This window comes from Rhinopithecus roxellana, chromosome 8 (genome assembly GCF_007565055.1).
Source record: "Rhinopithecus roxellana isolate Shanxi Qingling chromosome 8, ASM756505v1, whole genome shotgun sequence".
Classification (NCBI taxonomy): domain Eukaryota; kingdom Metazoa; phylum Chordata; class Mammalia; order Primates; family Cercopithecidae; genus Rhinopithecus; species Rhinopithecus roxellana.
In genome coordinates this window covers 8972847-8991489 of record NC_044556.1, presented here as the reverse complement: position 1 = coordinate 8991489, position 18643 = coordinate 8972847, and the positions used below count along the sequence as shown (strand labels likewise).

General features: G+C 61.8%; 2 protein-coding genes across 8 annotated transcripts; both read right to left on the bottom strand.

Annotated features, from left to right (window-relative positions):
• Window positions 1-855: 855 nt before the first annotated feature.
• TGFBR3L (transforming growth factor beta receptor 3 like) lies at window positions 856-3749 on the bottom strand. 6 transcript variants are annotated; one of them, XM_010385045.2, is made up of 6 exons: window positions 3348-3749; window positions 2955-3269; window positions 2300-2426; window positions 2040-2198; window positions 1775-1847; window positions 856-1110 (listed from the first exon to the last, which is right to left on the bottom strand). In XM_010385045.2, exons 1-5 carry the CDS (start codon window positions 3723-3725, stop codon window positions 1780-1782), a joined length of 1047 nt encoding a protein of 348 aa, XP_010383347.2. In that variant the 5' UTR covers window positions 3726-3749; the 3' UTR covers window positions 856-1110; window positions 1775-1779. The 6 variants fall into 6 exon arrangements, 4 of the variants coding, with proteins under 4 accessions (XP_010383347.2, XP_030792021.1, XP_030792022.1 ...); XM_030936161.1 differs by having other exon boundaries at window positions 2847-3269; window positions 3348-3746; XM_030936162.1 differs by lacking the exon at window positions 2300-2426 and having other exon boundaries at window positions 2847-3269; window positions 3348-3745.
• Window positions 3750-5952: 2203 nt separating this feature from the next.
• Window positions 5953-16354, bottom strand: MAP2K7 (mitogen-activated protein kinase kinase 7). Of its 2 annotated transcripts, XM_030936159.1 has the most exons (12): window positions 16066-16354; window positions 14247-14294; window positions 9875-10016; window positions 9642-9708; window positions 9399-9512; window positions 9200-9319; window positions 8961-9068; window positions 8695-8874; window positions 8525-8605; window positions 8266-8408; window positions 7659-7704; window positions 5953-7555 (listed from the first exon to the last, which is right to left on the bottom strand). In XM_030936159.1, the coding sequence occupies exons 1-12, from the start codon at window positions 16187-16189 to the stop codon at window positions 7421-7423; spliced, it is 1308 nt and encodes a 435-aa protein (XP_030792019.1). In that variant the 5' UTR covers window positions 16190-16354; the 3' UTR covers window positions 5953-7420. The 2 variants fall into 2 exon arrangements, with proteins under 2 accessions (XP_030792019.1, XP_030792020.1); XM_030936160.1 differs by lacking the exon at window positions 14247-14294 and having other exon boundaries at window positions 16066-16314.
• Window positions 16355-18643: the final 2289 nt, after the last annotated feature.

The window sequence follows — 18643 nt, the reverse complement described above, 5'->3', positions numbered from 1 at the left end:
GGACTTTGGGCAAGTGATTTAGCCTTGCCGAGCCTCAGTTTCCTCTTCTGTAGACTGGGGCTGATTAGTGCCACTCTTGTCTGTATAAGGCAAGAGAGATTTAAGGAGCTCTAGACTAGACTGACAATCTAAGAGGAGACTGGAGCAGGAGGAGACTGGAGCAGAAGCAGAAGGTCGAGGCCGAGCAAGGGCAGGGTCCGGGCGGGGGTAGTGGAGAGCAGAGGCCTGGCTTGAGGAAGATCGCAGGAGGCAGATGGGCAGGTGTCCGGGTAAGGAGAAGAGGGAGGGGGAGGGTTTATTTTAAACTTACGCTTGTTGGGTTGGGTGTCTTTTTTTTTTTTTTTTTTTAGGTGGATTTTTGCTCTTGTTGCCCAGGCTGCAGTGCAGTGGCGCGATCTCGGCTCACTGCCACCTTCGCCTCCTGGGTTCAAGCGATTCTCCTGCCTCAGCCTCTCAAGCAGCTGGGATTATAAGCACGCGCCACTACGCCCTGCTAATTCTTTTTTTGCATTTTTTTTAGTAGGGACGGGGTTTCACCATGTCGGCCAGGCTGGTCTGGAACTCCTGACCTCAAGTGATCCACCCACCTCGGCCTCCCAATGTGCTGAGATTACAGGCGGGACCCACCGCGCCCGGCCGGGTGTCGCTTTCTGTTTGAGACAAAACGCCCTAGAGTCTCCCATGACGCGGGAGTGCACACGGGTATGTGGGCGTATGGGCCCCGCCCCCAGGCTCCACCCCTCTAAGTCAGGATTTCTCAGAAATCCTCCCCAAGTCCTACTCCCAGCTTTCTCCCCAAGCCTCCCCACCCATCTCCCACCCCGCACCTTGCGCGCTCACTGACTGCACCAGAACTTAGCCGATCAATCCAGAGGTTTATTTTGAGCACAGGTGGGAGGGACGGGGAGGAGAGAAGCACCCAGGTCGTGGCCCCATCAGGTCCGAGGTCCAGGGAGGCGGGTCCGGTCCTCTTGGCCCTGGTCCCGAAGCGGTAGCTGGGTGTATCTCCGGACCACGTTGGGGGCGCACCATCTCTGGGAGGGGTGGCTGAGGCTCAGCAAGGGAGGGGCCACCTCCCTTCCCAGCAGACCACTGGCCTCTTCCATCGGTCTGTATGCCGGGGTGAGAGTGGGAGCCGGGTCTGAATGCTGAGTTTTCCTCGTGTAATGCCTCTCCCCACCTAATGCTCCTGGCTGGACCCACTGCCTGAGTTCGAATCCAAGCTCCACCCAGTATTGTGACTTTTGACAAGCTACTTAATTCAGAGAATGCCTCATTATTCTCGTCTCTAAAATGGGGATTATAATAGTGTCCACCTGGAGGTTAAGGGGATTAAGTTAGTTCATAGGCGTAAAACGTTGACAACAGTGTCTGGGGGCGGGGGGCAGTGGCTCACGCCTGTAATCTCAGCACTTTGGGAGGCCGAAGCGGTAGGATCACCTGAGGTCGGGCGTGCCAGACCAGCCCGACCAACATGGAGAAACCCCATCTCTACTAAAAATACAAAATTAGCCGGGTGTGGTGGCGCATGCCTGTAATCCCAGCTACTCAGGAGGCTGAGGCAGGAGAATCGCTTGAACCCGGGAGGCAGAGGTTGCGGTGAGCCGAGATCGCGCCATTGCACTCCAGCGTGGGCAACGAGAGCGAAACTCCGTCTCAAAAACAAACAAACAAAAAAAAAACCCAAAAACCTCAGTGCCTGGCACGAACTAAGCGCTAGGAAGCGTCACTGTCATCTCCTCCCTCCCCTAGCTCCCTCTATTTCCATACTTACCTTCCTCACTGGGGCCTCCTGGGCTGGGGACCGCTGGGCGAGGCTCTCGCGGGCGGCCCGGGAGCCGGGGGCGCTGGAAGTAGAGGAGAGCTGCAGAAGGGCTGCTGCGCGCCACGCCAGGCTAAGGGCGGCCTCTGGGGGCTGCTGCGGGCATCGCGGAGGCAGGCCTAGCTAGGGCTGATCAGGCCCCACAGGCGGGATCGCGTCGCCCCGGGTCCCGACGCGCGGGATTAGACTGGGGGCCCGGCTTGGCGGAGGTCGGTACCTGAGTGCGCACAGACGAGGCCCAGCCCGGCGGCCAGTGCGGCGCCCAGCACGAAGGCTGCCAACACCAGCGCCACCACCGGCGCGGGTTCCAGGGCCGCAGGGGCCGGCGCGGGAGGCTCAGGGCGCACGGCGCGGCCGGGGACACTCTTGGGCGGCCCTGTGGGAAGAGCCACGCTGAGACTGGTTCCAGGTCCCAGGTGTCCTTCCCACCCCCTTTGCCGCCCCACGGCCCCCTGCGGAGGAGGACTGCGTGCTCACTGGGGGGCGGCCGCGGCACAGTGACCACGATAGGCTGCGTCAGCGTGTGCAGGTGGGGGCCGTCGGCAGCCAGACCCTCGGCGCTGCCACTGCCAGTGCCGGCGCACGCCTCGTCCTGAGGCAGACACTGGGGGAGAGGAAGGTGGGGAAGAGACGGGGACATCAGGGCACCGGGATCGTGGCTCTGGTCCCCAGGGCCCCCAAGAGAGACCTGAGTCCCGCTCTCCACCACAGCCAAGATGGGACCCCTGGAAATCCGGCCCCTTAGGGATCCCTGAGCCCAGCCCCTACTCATACAAGTGGCTAGCCGCCCAGCCCCTAAGGACCCCAAATCCCAGCCCCACAAGATTGCATGGTCCGGGTCTGCCAGCACCTAGCATGTGAGGCCCAGCACCAAGTTCCCAGAAATGTGTCCCCTTAGTGGTCTTCTGCATCCAACCCCCAGCCCTGAAGGATTCTAGAGCTGTCCATGGGAGAACCCAGTGTCCACACTGTCCCCGGAGAAACTGTCGGCAGAGATGGGCCCCTCCGCCCCACCTCTCCCCACCTCCAGATCCTCGGACCCCGAGAGTATCCCCTTTCCACTGCCAGAGTCGCTCGTGCCCAGTCCCCGAAGGACCCCGGCGCTCGGATTCCAAGCTCTGCGCCCGCGCACCCGCGATGGCGGCGGCGGCGGCGTCAGAGGCGCAGGCGCCCGGCGGACTCCCCGGAGGCGGCGGCAGCGGCTCAGCTGGCAGTGCAGGAACTGCACCGAGGCGTTGAAGACCGGGCGCAGGCGGAAGCTGAAGCGCGCGGGGCGGGTGGCACCCGGGCTCGGAGGCGGCGGTGGCGGGAAGGCGACAGAGGTGTCGGCGGGGCAGCCCTCGTGCAGCAGAGCCAGGGCGGGCCCCGGGGCCGGGCGTGAGGACGGCGTCACTGAGCAGCGGTGCAGGGCCAGGCCCCAGCGCGGGGAGGGACGGGCCAAGGCCGCCTGGGGGACGGAGGCGCCATCACGGATTGCCCGTCCCCACCGGCCCCCATCCGCCCCTGGTGTCCGCGGGGTCCCCACCTGCACGAACACGCGGCTGTCGGCCGGGACCTCGAGCGGCCCCGCGCGGCGCGGAAAGACGTCCTCTGTGTCAGACAGCTTCAGACTGAAGAGGGGTCTGCGCAACCAGGGGCCGGGGGCCGCGGGGAACGGGGGTGCTGGCGGGAGGTGGGGGGAGGGGAAGGGCGGCCCAGAGAGAAAACGCGCGCTGCCCTTTAGGCCTCTGGGAAAAGTGACCCGACCACCTCGCCCCCGCCGCCGCCTTTGGGAAAGGGATGCAGTTGCGGCGGCGGATTCACCCATGACGGGCTCCGCGCCACGTTTCCCCTGACGGTGATGTGCCCCCTGGCGACCCCTGGGACCCGCACAGCCCAGCAGCTGAGCGGGTTGCAGAGCCATGAGCCCCTAGAGAAGCCTCCGAGGCTGGCGAAGGCCTCCCTGGGGCGGAAGAGACGCGGTGAGGAGCACCCAATGGTGGGGTCTGGCTGGGTGAAGTCAGAGCTCCCCCACCTTCCCCAGGGCTGCTCTTGGGGACGCAGCAGGACCGACGGTTCCCCTTTCTAAGGGGATATAGGTGCTGTCACCAACGAGGAAGGGAAGTGAAAAGGATACCTTCCCTAGAGGCTCTCCTGGGCACAGCCAAAGCCCAGCCAGGCCACCAAGATCTGAGACGCTTCCACTTGTCCAGGCTAAGGCAGCCATGGGGTCCCCTCCCCTTACCGTGCCCCTACACACACACTGATGTCTGCCTTCAGGAGGTGCTGAGCGGGGTCCTGGTGAAACGGATAATCTCCAAATACGAAAGATGCCTGCACATCCATTTTCCTTGTTTTCTGAGACAGGGTCTCCCTCTATCGCCCAGGCTGGAGTGCAGTAGTGCGAACATAGCTCACTGCAGCCTCCACCTCCTGGGCTCCAGTCATCCTCCTGCTTCAGTCTCTCTAGTAGCTGTGACCACAGACACTCGCCAACATGGCCATAAGGGTTCTATGTTGCCCAGGCTGGTCTGAAACTCCTGGCCCCAAGCGACCCTCTCCCCTCAGCCTCCCTAAGTGCTGGGATTACAGGAATGAGCCCCCTCATCCATCCCCATACACCCACTTCTGAAGAGTGCCTGGGTAGACTGGCCCTCTCCGTGGCTGCAGGGAGCTTTGCCGAAGTGGGGCCGTGAGCCACCCTTGGGATGGAGGACAGAAACCCTATCCCACTCCCCTGTACCGTCCCCACCCCCGTGAGGACCAGAAGTCTAGTTGAAAAAGAGTGACACCGGCTGGGCACGGTGGCTCACACCTGTAATCCCAACACTTTGGGAGGTCGAGGCGGGTGGATCGCCTGAAGTCAGGAGTTCGAGACCAGCCTGGCCAACACAGGGAAACCTTGTCTCTACTAAAAAATACAACAATTAGCCAGACGTGGTGTTGCACGCCTGTAGTCCCAGCTACTCAGGAGGCTAAGGCACGAGAATCGCTTCAACAGAGGAGGTGGACATTGCAGTGAGCCGAGATTGTACCACTGCACTCCAGCCTGGGTGGCAGAGCAACACTCCATCTCAAAAAAAAAAATAAAATAAAGAGGGTGACACAGTGAAAGAAGCATGACAGACCGGTCACCTCCCTGCTCATACATACCAGGTGGCCCGCTGGGCAAGGTGGTGATCCCTGGGAGCAGGGCCAGCAGCAGCATGGTGCCCAGCATGCTGGACCAGCTGAGGTCGGAGTGTTCGGGGCCAGAGCAGACACCAGCTGGGCTGCACCCAGGTCCCGCACGTGGGCAGGCGGCCCTGTCCTTGGCCAGGAGGGAGGCAGGGAGCGGGGGTGGCAGACTGAGGGGCTGACACCAGAGCCAATGCCCAAGGCCTGGAGGGATTAAGGGATCCTCTGTGGCCCGACCTGTGGCTAATGGGGGTAGGGGGTCCCTCACACCAGCTGCTTGATATCCATTGGCAAGTCACTACAAACACCTCCCATTCAGCTCCCAAACCTGTCCCAGTCTCCCCTCAATGCAGAGGCCTCCCCGGCCCCCACCCCCTTGCCCCCTCGCTCTGCCAGGCCCATGACACACCACAGACTCGGTGGAAGAAAAGGAAGGGATTTATTCTCAAGCGTCTAAGGGTTTACAAATGTGGGCATTTTGTTTTAAAAAGGGGCAGGGTGCCACTGGCGGCCTGAGGAGGGGTCCATTGGCTGGTGGGCTGGCCCGAGCCACCCTCAGGCCCCTGCCCACCCGGTCCGCCCTCTGCCTGGTCCAGAGGGATGGCTGGTGACGAGGGGGGAGGTCTTGGGAGAGGCTGGGAGGCAGGAAAGACTCCCCCAGGGCTCCCCACTTAACACTGAAGGGGGTGGGGGTGGGCAGACACACACTCATAAAACAGCAAATAAAGTTAAATAAAAATAAAACCAGGCAGCCCGGCCTCGGGCCTGTGCTGGTCCTGGGACCAGCCATGCAACCTTCCGGGAATCCGCAGAGGCCCCCATGGCTGGACGCAGGGGAGGAGAAAAGCGCCAGGCCTGTTGACACCCCCACCCAGCAGACCCCTGGCCCCTGACAAAGGGACCAAGGGGCAAGAGAAGGTGGCGTTCCCCACTGGGGGCAGAGAGATGACGACGTCTATGACTTTTTAAACATGCGGCGTTTTGTGAATATCGTAACAAGAGTCAACAGGCTAGGTGAGAGGAGAGGGATGCTACCTACGCTGCCCCCGCCACAGCCAGCCGGCTTCCGCGCCTTTGGTGTTGGTTTTTTTGTGGTTTTACGGGATTTTGTGGGGTTTTTTTTCTTGTTTTTTGTTTTGTTATTTTTTCTTGTCCACTTGATTTGCATGCAACACCCACAAAAAGGAAACACACCCCCTCCTGCTCTGGCCACCCCAGCGGGCTCCAGGGGGCACCTGGCCTGGATCCCCGGTGCACACACCCGGTCCTTCCCAGTCCTGGACCTCAACGTGGGCTGGGCCAGGTGTGGGTGAGTGGAGGAACAGCCAAGGGCACGATGGGGTGACCGCCTCACACCCCCACCCTCAGCCCGGCCCCCACCCCTGCTGGAGCTTGTCATACGTCCTCAAACCCCCATATCCACTCCCTCTGCCCTCGATCCCGGACTCCCTCCGGACCCCTCCCTTGGCCCCGCTCTGTCACCGACTTCCTCCGGTCACCTGCTCTGCGCCATGCCCCATGCCCACCTTCCCTGAAGGCCATCCTGTGCAGTGAGGGCCCCGCAGACCCTTCCGCACCCCCTGAGGTCTTCAACTCACCCCCAAACTGTGGCTCCCGGAGACCCCAGAGCAGCGGCCCCAGCCCAGCCCCCCAGTGCCCGAGGGCAGTTGGGGCCACACGACAAGCAGCTAAACGTGACTTTGGTAAAAAGTTTCTGAAGGTACCGACAAACCCCACGAGAACGAGCTCTCCTCCCACCACCCCAAACACCCCACCAAGTACAATAAAATACACTAAACTCCAAAAAGGACCCCCTGAGATCAAAGAGAGAGAGAGAGAGAGAGAGCACGCGCAGCCCCATCTGGCAGCAGTGGCAATGCCCACACCGCCTGGCTGGGGCCACTGACTCACTGCGCCACGGGAGACCTACGCAGACCCAGGGGACCTGTCAGGAGGTGGCTGGGCCCAGGCTCAGGCCAGGAGACAGAGGCAGGGAGGGTGACGGGAGAGCCAGACAAGGACAGAGAGGTAGAGTAGGGAACAGAGGGTGACGGAGGAGGAACAGGTGCGTGGGAGTGGCGAAGGGCACAGCACGCTGGGAGCGTGGTGGCTGCGGGACTCAGGGGCTCTCTCCCGGCCCCTGGGGGCCGCCCCGGCCCAGAGGCTGTGGCTGAATGAACAGCGACTCTGTTCGTGGCCTGCTGTCTTCCGTTCACAGTGTCTGTCGGGGGGCGCACACGGCCGGCTTACCCCGGGGTGGGAAGGGCGGGGGCCTGGTAGGCCCGGGGCGGGGGGTGGGTGGGCACCCCCCACTCTCTGTCCTCAGCCCTCGGTGGCCGTCCAGGTCCCAGGTCTCCCCTGACAGGCAGCTGGGTGGCCAAGTGGGGAGGTGGGCCTGTGGCCATGCCCCGGCCCCCTGTGGGGCTGGCCGCCGCCAAGCAGCTACCTGAAGAAGGGCAGGTGGGGCTGGCTCAGGACGCCGCTAGTCCGCGGTGACTCAGTCTTCGCCATGACATCCTTGAACCAGGACGCCACGTCCACCTCCAGCGTCTCATAGCGCTTGATGAAGCTGTGTTCCTGTGGGCCCGAGGGGGTGGGGCTCAGGAGGAGAGGGTCTTCCCTCCTGGCCTCGCGCCGCGGCAGGGACAGGACGGGGACTGGGAGGGCCCCAGGTACTCACAAGTAGCTTATTATACTTTGGTCTCTTCCTGTGATCTTTAGTAAGGCTAGAGAAAGAGAAGGGAAGACAAATGTGAGAGCAAGGCAGGAGGGGATGCTGGTCCCACCCCCGTGTTCAGGCCCTCCCCAAGGAGCCAGCGGTCCCCAAGATGTGTGTGGCGGAAGGAGCTGTGGATGTCCTCAGGACCCCGGCTGACAGCTGGGAGCAACTGTGAGTCCTGGAGCCTCCTGGCTAGGTGGCAAGGGCCTGACTTCGAGGGTCAGAGCTGGCTGAGGTCCCCCAGAAAGTTGGGTGGGGCTCCCGAGAGAATCAGACATGGCCCTCCTGCACTTGTAGCTGTGTCTGCTGCAGAAGCGTGCTCACAATCTCCCACAGCCACCCTGCCAAATGCTACAGGGCTGGCTGTCCCCTCAGGCAGGTCCAAACCCAGCTCGTGGCTCCCCAGGCACCAGCTCCAGCTCCTGTCTGCAGCCACCAGCCACGAGCCCGCCCACAGGCGCATCCACCCATCCCAGGGTGGGGCCTCCATTCCCCTCACGCCCTTGCCTCCCCAGCTGCCCAGAGCAGCGGGCTGTCCCTGACCTCCAAAGTGGAGGGAGGGTCTCACCAGTCTTTGACGAAGGACTGGAAGTCCCCCGAGAAGCCCATGTGTCCGGGCAGAAGCGGGGGCTCTTCCTGTAGGACTTTGGTGAGGACCTCAAAGTCCGTCTTGCAGTTCTTGTAGGGAAACTGTCCTGTTGCCAGCTCCACCTGGGAGGGAAATGGGCAGGGCTGGACCGGCCAGGACAGGTTTGTGTTCTCCTCCCTCCGAGTCCCCCAGAAACCCTCACTCCTGGCTGGAGAAAAGGGGCAGGGCCCCAACTCACCAACGAGATGCCTAGGCTCCATACATCAGCCCGGATGTCATAGTCTGGCTTGGTGGGGTCTGGGGGGTCAATGCGCTCGGGCTGCAGGAGGAGGAGGGGAAGATGTATCTCCAAGTCTGGGCTGGCCTCCCAGGCCCCACCCCCTCCCCCGCTGGAGGGCCCCCACTCACCGCCATGTAGGCTGCGCAGCCGGCGCTCCGCGTCTTGGCTTTGGAGTCCACCAGGCGGCCACTGATGCCGAAGTCGCAGAGCTTGATCTGGCCCCGCTCGTCCAGCAGGATATTGGAGGGCTTGACGTCGCGGTGGATGACACCGTGCTTCTCCTTCAGGTAGTACAGCGCCTTCACAATCTACAGGTAGGCAGAGGAGGGTGCATGTGACAGGGGGCACAGGCCCAAGGCCACCTGCCTGGTGCACACCCCGCCTGGCTACTCACCGCCACTGTCATCTTGCCCAGGATGCGCTCGGGGATGGGGCCCTGCATCCGCTTCTTGAGTTTCTCGGCGCAGGTGCCCATGAGCTCCATGGCGATGAAGACGTCCGTCTGCAGTAAGAGGGGGTGCCCGGGGGAGCTGTGTCTTCTGGCCCAACCCCCTGGGAAGGGGCAGGGGGTGAGGGAAGAGGAGACCCTGCAGGGTGCGGGGCAGGGGGCACCTGGCACGGCTGGGGACTCACGTTGGTGATAAACGTCCCAAAGCACTGCACAATGTAGGGGCAGTCATGGCTCTTGAGCACCACATCCAGGTCCATGAGGATACGCTTGTTCTCCTCCTTGTTCCCCGAGCGCCGCATTTGCTGCACAGGCAGGGACAGGAGGGAGCCTCAGCACCGGCCCAGGGTGTGGGGCGCAGCTGGGGTAGCCGCCAAGGCTCACCTTAACGGCAATGACGTGGCCGGTCTTCCGGAAGCGCATCTTCCACACCTGGCCGCAGGTGCCGCTGCCCATCTCGCCCAAGTTCTCCAGGTCGTTGATTTCTGCCTGGTAGCGCTGGGAGGAGAGGGAGGGTTGGAGGGTCCCCGGGGCCTCTGTCACTGCCCCCCGCTCCCCACTGGCGCCCCCAGGATGGGTCCAGCCTGGCTGGGCCTCCTCCCTCTCCCGCCACAGTGAAGGTGGTACCTGGCCCCCGATGGTCAGGTAGCCCGTCTGCTTCATGATCTCCTGCAGCTTCTGGTCAATCTCAATGCTGGGGACATGGAGCAGGTGCCGGTGGAGGTGGGTCCTGACCTTAGGTTGGCCACCCCAGCCCCCCATACCGGGGTTCTCACCGGTTTAACCACCCTCCTCCTGAGGCTGGCACGGTGGCCCCTCAATGCTGCTTCCCACCCAACCCTGCCAGGCCCCTGGCTCACCTCTCCATGCTTCGGGGTGTGAACAGGGTTGACGGGAGCCCCAGCATGTGGCGGGGCCGGGCGGGGGGCGTGGGGTGCTGCGGGGAGCTCTCTGAGGATGGCGAACGGCTGCCCCCATCATTGGCCAGCGGGAGCTGCAGGGCTGGGGGGGTGAGAACCAGTGGCAGGGGAGGGGTCAGCACCCAGCTGGTCTCAGCTCCACATCTGGCACTCCAGGGAGGGGTCGGGACCCTCACCTTCCCCTCCTGGGCTTCCCTAGCTAGGCTGGCACAGCCCCTGCCCTGCTGGGCTGGAGGAGCTGGGGTCTCCCTCCCACCCCAGACTATCTTCAGGGTCCCCTGTCTCATCCCCTGACGTGGAAAGAGATGGAAGAGGCTGGCAGGGGAGAGGGAGCCCCAAGTCTACGCTGACGGAGAAACGAGAAGGGGACCTGAGGTGTCCCTCGGCCGGGCAGCCTCCCTGACAGGTGTGGGCGCTTCCTCCCACTTCTGCCCAGGAAGCAGGCCCAGGACCACAGCGCCCACAGGCTGGACAGGCGGGGGTGGAGGGCCTGCCGGGGCTGGCCCGGGCTGTGGCTCTGCTGGTAGCACTAAACTTGGCTCCCAGACAAGAGCGAGTGGGGCCACTCCGGGGAGGCCGTGGGCACGAGACCCAGGTTTCAGGCTGCCTTGCCCCACGTTCTGTTCCGGGGTCGGGAGGGCCCCCTCGGGCCAGTGGGCTGACATGGGGGCCTCCCGGCCTGGCCTGCAGAGCTGGGGCCCGTGGGGGCAGGACAGGACATCAGGGGGCCTGCATCATCTGGGAGGAGAGTTGGGGGGCACAGCTCCTGCAGGGGCTGGCGGGACCAGGTGGGGCCAATGCTGGGCCAGGCGGGGGTTGGCTCATCCAGCAGCCTGCATGCGGGCAGCTCGGGCATGCTACAGCGGGCGGGCAGGTGGCGGGCAGGCAGCAGGCACCCTGGGGTGGGCAGGCAGCATTAGGGGTGGGAGGGCAGGAGACAGACAGACAGACAGGAACCAAGACTCGGGCCCAGGTGCCCAGAGGAGGCACTGTACAGACAGGCCAGAGAGGGGCCTGGGACAGGAGGGCAGCTTCCTGGAGGAGCTAGGGTCTCTCTGGCTGGGCTGGCAATGGGGTGCAGGAACAGAGGCCGGGATGCCAACGTGGCCTCCAGAGGAGCCAATCCTGACACCTCACATTCTAGAGGCCCTGACAACGGCTACACACACCTCCCAAGGTGCCCCTCCCACAGGGGCTGGGGTCTGCCACTCTCCCAAAGCCCTCAACGGACAACCCCTCTCTCCCCCTCTTCCTCCTGCCTCATCCACCTTTTCTTCCCACAGTACTGCAGGCTCCTGGTGACTGGTGCCCAGGGACTAACACGAACAGACAAACCCGCTCCATGCTGGCAGCTAAACCCCGTCCCTCCCCTGGGTGCCTGGGACCCTGATCTCAGCCAGTAGGAGAGGCAGGAGGACGCTGACCTCAGTCTCAATGCAGGAGGCCCAGCACTGCCCCTACCTGGTCCTGCCAGCCCCTGCAGGAGCTGTGTCCCCTTGCTCCCCTCCTGGAGGACCAGGCAGGAGCTGGGGAAGGGCTCTGGGGACCTGGGGACACAGTCAGGCCCAGCTTTCCTAACTGGCCTAGAGGCCTCACCTCCCATGCCCCTCCCACTGTCCTGGCCACTGCTGCTTCCACAGCACCACGTCACCTTCCACTGGTGCTTTTTCTTTTTTTTTGAGATAGGTCTGTCGCCCAGGCCGGAGTGCAATGGCGTGATCTCAACTCACTGCAACCTCCACCTCCCAGGTTCAAGTGATTCTCCTGCCTCAGCCTCCTGAGTAGCTGGGATTACAGGCACACGCCACCATGCCCAACTAATTTTTGTCTTTTTAGTAGAGACGGGAGCTCGCTGCGTTGGCCAGGTTTCCCCCTCTGCTTCTTCAGGTCCCTGTGCCTCTGCTCTGTCCATGGCCCAAGCCACAGCCCGGATCCCCTTCTGGCTCCCCAGGGCCTGTGCTCCCCTCACACCCAGCCCCCAACCCCTGTGCACCTAGTGTCTCTTGAGACACTGCCTGGTTCCTGCCCTCAGAGAGTATCTGAGTCCCGCTCCCGCCCTGCACTCAGGGGGTGAGGACCACAGCCCTCGAGGAGTCCTGTGGGCCCCCTCCCCGGCACAGCCCACCAGGCCTTCTGAGGGTGGCCCCGGAGCCTGGGGAGGAGGCTGCCGGCCTACACACTGGAGCACGGGGGGATGGAAGGGAGGGCTCAGGTAGGCATTGGGGGAAGGAGGTACACAAAGGCCCTGAGAACAGAGGCCACAGAGGTGGTGATGGCCACATGGCAGCTCAGGAGGGTGGAGTGAGAGCAAGAGGGTGAGGATAAGAGAGAAAGAGAATGGATGAGAGAGAGCGAGAGGCTGGAGGGCACGTGTCTGCTGACAGGAGCCACAGGTGTGCAGGCTGCCATAACATGCACGCACACGCCGTGCAAGTGCACACAAGCACAACACACACGTGGGGCATGCCGCCGTGGACCCAACACCCATGCAGCTGGGACAGAGTCCCCCTCATCCATCAGACACACACACACACACACACACACAGAGTCACTCATAGGGCCAGGCACCCCATCTACTCTCTCTCCCAACACAGGCGTGGGGCACAGCCTGCATGCCCACCACAGGCTGGCACTACGCTCAAAGCCCGGGCAGGGCTGTCTTCTCTCCCCCCACCTCTTTCAAGAGGAGGGGGGGAGCTTTTTACATTCTTTTTTTTTTTGAGACGGAGTCATGCTCTGTTGCCCAGGCTGGAGTGCAGTGGCACGATCTGAGTTCACTGCAACCTCCACCTAATCTCTTTTATGTTTTTTTTTTTTTTTTTTTTAGATGGAGTTTCACTCTTGTTGCCCAGGCTGGAGTGCAATGGCGCAATCTCGGCTCACTGCAACCTCCACCTCCCGGGTTCAAGCGATTCTCCTGCCTCAGTCTCCCGAGTAGCTGGGATTACAGGCATGCGCCACCATGCCCGGCTGATTTGTATTTTCAGTGGAGACGGGGTTTCTCTATGTTGGTCAGGCTGATCTCGAACTCCCGACCACAAGTGATCTGCCCGCCTTGGCCTCCCAAAGTGCTGGGATTACAGGTGTGAGGCACCGCGCCTGGCTTAATGTCTTGCATTCTTTTTTTTTTTTTGAGACGGAGTCTCGCTCTGTCGCCCAGGCTGGAGTGCAGTGGCCGGATCTCAGCTCACTGCAAGCTCCGCCTCCCGGGTTTACGCCATTCTCCTGCCTCAGCCTCCCGAGTAGCTGGGACTACAGGCGCCCGCCACCTTGCCCGGCTAGATTTTTGTATTTTTTTAGTAGAGACGGGGTTTCACCGTGTTAGCCAGGATGGTCTCGATCTCCTGACCTCGTGATCCACCCGTCTCGGCCTCCCAAAGTGCTGGGATTACAGGCTTGAGCCACCACGCCCGGCCATGTCTTGCATTCTTAATAGCGACAGGGTTTCACCATGTTGGTCAGGCTGGTCTCGAACTCCTGACCTCAAATGATCCGCCCTCCTTGGCTTCCCAAAACACTGAAATTATAGGCATCAGCCACTGCGCCTGGCCCATTTTTTAAATTTTTGAGACAGGATGTTGCTCTGTCACCCAGGCTGGGGTGCAGTGGTGTGATCATGGCTCACTGTAGCCTCCACCTCCTGAGCTCAGATGAGCCTCCTGCCTCAGCCTCCCTGAATGTTGGGATTACAGGTGTGAGCCACTGTGCCAGGCCTCCCCAGCGGCTTTGTTCAATGCCCACCTTCTCCAGAGGTTCCCCCAGGCTGGCCCCCTGCAGGGCCACTCACCCGGCTAGAATGTTCTCTCTGGTGGGAATGTGCTCCCTGTCCAATGGGCCCCCCACTACAGCCCCCGCTACAGAGGAGAGGAGCTCCGTCTGTTCTATTCACTGCTGTGTCCCTGGCGCCCAGGGCTGGTATGGCACCCGGGGAGGGGAAGTGCTATGTGTTCATCTAGTTATTGAGAGAGATCCATAGGCACAGGCCACCCACCAGGCCCGACTTTCTCTTTCTCTCAGTTACACACACACAGGCGTGCACCCCCTCGAAGGCCATAGACTCCCATTCAGTGGGGAGCCCACCTCCCCCTCCAGGGAGTCCAAAGTGGAGGCGAGAGGAAGGGAGGGGGAAGAGGGAGGACAGAAGAGGCCGGGCTGGGCTGACCGCTGCTTGAGTGGAGTGAGAGAGAAAGTGAGAGGGGAAGGGACATGGGGACACACAGAGCATGGGGGCCGGGGACGCCATTCTGCGGCCAGGTCAGCGGTTAGGTCAATGGTGCAGATGTCCAAGCAGCGATGATAAAAAGGCTGGTACCTGCTCGCTGGGACGGGGCAGGAGCAGGGCTTAGAGTGATCACAATAACTGGATGGGGAGAAGGAAGAAAAAAAACAACACCACGATAAATCACAACAGAAATGACCGATTCGTCCAAAAGAAAAGAAATCAAATCATAAACGAGGAGGAGGGGGAGGCACCGAACTGCAGAGATGGCTAGGAACCGACAGAAATGGGGAGGGCGGGGAGGATGGAATGGAGCTGACACAGACACAGACGCCTGGAGGGGACTCCTCGGGGGCCTGCCTGCCTCGGGCCTCCTAGCTCTGCATGGGAACGGCCACCCCTGAAGGCACCCCGCCACCCCTGAAGGCACCAGGGACCCTGGACCCAACCCTGTCTCATCCACTGAGGGGCGAGGGAGGACAGCCCCCAGGGGCTAGCAGGGACCCGTGTCTTAGCTGGGCTTCTCGTCCCAGGCAGTGTCCTGTGCCAGAATCTCCACCTCCATGATTTCTCTGGACCCCCAAGAGATTCCCCAAGGAGGAACCCACGCTGACTCAGGTCAGGAGAGAGAGTGACAGGAGTGTGACAGGAGTGTGTCAGGTTGTGAAGGTCAGGCTGGGTGACCAGGGAATGGGGTGGGGTGCCCAGATACAGGGGGTACCTTTCTCGTCTATCCTAATGACTCCATAGAGAGCTAAATAAACTACAAAGGTCACATCAGAGGACACATGAGAGCATTTTACTGGGCCAAGAAAGACACAAAAAGGATCATGGGTCAGGGGTGGTGTTCGCAGGATTTGAAAATCTGATTCCCTCCAGCCCAGAGGATTTACAGACCAGGCTCTTGGGGAAAAAGCCAAGAGACTAGATATGGTCAGTGTTCCCAAGCCAGGAGTGTGCAGAGTGAGAGATACTGATCTAGGATGACAAGGTTTCAGGGAAGTAGGTACCGAGATGGTGGGACTGATCAGAAAGCAGGAGGATGTGTGCTGGGGGGTCGGGGGCAGGCCTAGAGTCACATTGGCCTCAAGTGTCCCCAGATCAGGTGGGTGTGGGTGTAAAGGGAAGGGGAGCCATCACTTGAAAACAGGTGACAAAGTCACCGGGCTGGCTGGGGGTCGATGTGCATTTCTGGAGAGGTCAGACACCACACGCTCACCAAGATGGTGACAGTGAAACTGGTCACAGGGGTTTGGGGGGGCCTGGTGTATGTGGGAGGGGGTCTGCTGAGCCCAATGCCAAAGTCACTGTCACGGGGGGCGGGGGGAGAAGGGAGCCCCCCCATCCCCTCACCCCAGACACGGTCACAGGGAGAGCGAGAGGGAGAATCCTCGAGTCAGAAGAGTTGGGGAGGGGCTCTCTGTGGTAAAGTAACCTCAGGTGTCCCCGGGCCAGGCGTGCGCGTGTGCGTAGATCGTCCGCTGCACGGGGCTGACAAGCCCCCAGGTCGGGGGAGGGGGGCGCCAGACAGTCCCTGAGATGACGAGAGTGGTAACATCAGGTCAAAGGGGACATGTATGTGTTTTCGGGGCGACCTGGATGTGGTCACGGTCGCGTGGAGTCGGGGAAGCCCGACCCTGAGGTTCACGGCGATGGGGGCGGGTCATCAGCTGGGGGCCTCTCCTGGGTCCAGGGACTGGGCTCCCAGGCCCCGAGGGTGCGAACCCCCCAGAGCTCGCCGGCCCCACGCCCCCTGGGTCACCGTGACCCTCGTCCCGCGAGCCCACAGCGGGGGGGCTGAGAGGAGCGCGAAGCGCCCCGGAAGCGGGGGCGGGGCCTTGTGGCGGGGGCGGGGCCTCCCGCGGCGCGCGCCCCGCCCCGCCCGCCCCCTCCCCCACGCCGCCGTGCTTACTGGGCCTGGGCCGCTGGGGGCTGATATCCAGGTTGAGGTCGATCCTCCGCCGGGCCTCCCGGTTCTCCTGCTTCAGCTTTGCTTCCAGGCGGGACAGCTTCTGCTCCAGGGAGGACGCCGCCATCTTCCCCGCCGCCACCGCCGCCGCGCACCGCCCGGCCGCCCGTCAGTCCGGCAGACAAACACCGCACTGCGCCTGCGCCTGGATGACCCCGCCGAGCCGCCGTCTCGCCCCGCACGGCGCATGCCCGCGGCGCGCACCCGCCCTTCCCCGCGTGCGAACCTCCGCGCGTGCGTGCTTCGGCTCAGCCCGAAGGATGACGCCACCTAGAGCTCGAGGCAGGCAACGTGCAACCCCCGCCTTCAGCGCCACCACCACCGTACTGCGCATGCGCCAATTCCGGATCGCTCCGGAGAGAGGCGCTGCGAGGAAACACCATTCTTCTGATGGCGGTAGGCGGTGAGAGCGGCGCGCATGCTTAGGGAGGGAAAAGCGTGTTCACGCGCGTGGCTTTTGCGCATGCGTATTTCTGGAACCTCGTTCCCAAGCGGCAGTCGATTACTGGTCTCCACGGCGGTGCAACCTTAGCCTCTTCGCTTTCCACGGTCGGCTTGGGCGTCCTTTCGGAATGCCTTCCTCACTGATGGTGCATTATTAGGATTCCTCTTCTTTTTTTTTTTTTGAGAGGGAGTCTCGCTCTGTCGCCCAGGCTGGAGTGCAGTGGCCGGATCTCAGCTCACTACAAGCTCCGCCTCCCGGGTTCACGCCATTCTCCTGCCTCAGCCTCCCAAGTGGCTGGGATTACAGGCGCCCGCCACCTCGCTCGGCTAGTTTTTTTGTATTTTTTTTAGTAGAGACGGGGTTTCACCGTGTTCGCCAGGATGGTCTCGATCTCCTGACCTCGTGATCCGCCCGTCTCGGCCTCCCAAAGTGCTGGGACTACAGGCTTGAGCCACCGCGCCCGGCCAGGATTCCTCTTGTGCTTAATTGCCTCCTAGCCTCCTGCTGGCAGCGGGGTGCCCCCTCCTCACCGTAATTGGCTCCGTCGAGAGCCCTTTTCCTTCTTGCCAGTCCGAGCAGGCTCAGAGTTGGCCGAAACCAGGCGGGAGGGGACGGCCATGGGAACCCGACGGTGTGACCCCTGACCTCGGGGACGGGGCCAAGGTCAAGGCCAGAGTTGTTGGCCAGACCCACATGGAACCTCAAGACGCCCCCCGTCATCTCTCTCGCACCGGGAACGTGAGCCCAGCGCCTACACGTGCAGAATTCCTGAGGAGGGGCCCTGGGGTTAGGTGCCCGTGCTTGGGCCCCCGGCAGCCTAAACCACTTCTTGAAGTGGTCCGAGGGTTGCTGGGGAAATGGCTCATCTGGAACCCAGGGATCCCCAAGAGCAGCTTCCCTCTGCTCTTAGATGCGAGGAGGTTCTGATTTTGCAGAGACACCTGGGAGGTGGCCAGGGCCAGGCAGGCTCTGCCAAGTACCCTTCCAGCTTCTGGCCCAACGAGGGAACACTTTGGGATGAGTGTTACAGGCTTGTCGGAACTCCTCTGGTGACGACTTGTGGATGGAACGCACAAAAGTATAGAGTTATAGCTGAGGTCTGTACCTTCCCCTCTTCCAGGCGGCCTTCTGTGCCTCTGCTCTGAGACCGAGACTCATCCTTGATTCTGGCACACGGGTGTTACTTGGTCACATGAAATAAAAGGTTAATATTGGCCGAGCATGGTGGCTTACACGTGTAATCCCAGCACTTTGGGAAGCCGAGGTGGGCGGTCAGGATTTTGAGACCAACCTGGCCAATTTGGCAAAACCCTCATGTCTACTAAAATTACGTAAAAGCCAGGCATGGTGTTTTGGCGCCTGTAATCCCAGCTACTCGGGAAGCTGAGGCAGGAGAATCGCTTGAAACGGGGAGGGGGAGATTGCCGAGATGGTGCCTCTGCACTCCAGCCTGAGCGACAGGGCAAGACTCCATCTCGAAAGCAAACAAAATAAAAGGTTAATACTTATTTATTTACTTATTTTTAGAAACAGGGTCAGGCCGGGCGCAGTGGCTCACGCCTGTAATCCCAGCACTTTGGGAGGCTGAGGCAGGTGGATCACGAGGTCAGGAGTTCAGGACCAGCCTGGCCAAGATGGTGAAACTACGAAAATTAGCTGGGCATGGTGGCAGGTGCCTGTGATTCCAGCTACTCAGGAGGCTGAGGCAGAGAACTGCTTGAACCCAGGAGGTGGAGGTTGCAGTGAGCCAAGATTGTGCCATTGCACTCCAGCCTGGGCGACAGAGCCAGACTCCGTCTCAAAAAAACAAAACAAAACAAAAAAACCAGGGTCTTGTTCTGTTGCTCAGGCTGGAGTGTAGTGGTGCAATCACAGCTCACTGCAGCCTCAACCTCCTGGGTCCTGGGCTCAAGCAGTCCCTCTGCCTCTGCCTCCCTGGTAGCTGGGACCTCAGGCCCACAGCACACCTGGCCAACTTTTTTTGGTGTGTTTTTGTAGAGATGAGATCTCACTATGTTGCCCAGGTTGGTCTCAAACTCTTAAGCTGAAGTGATCCTCGCACCTCAGCCTCCCAAA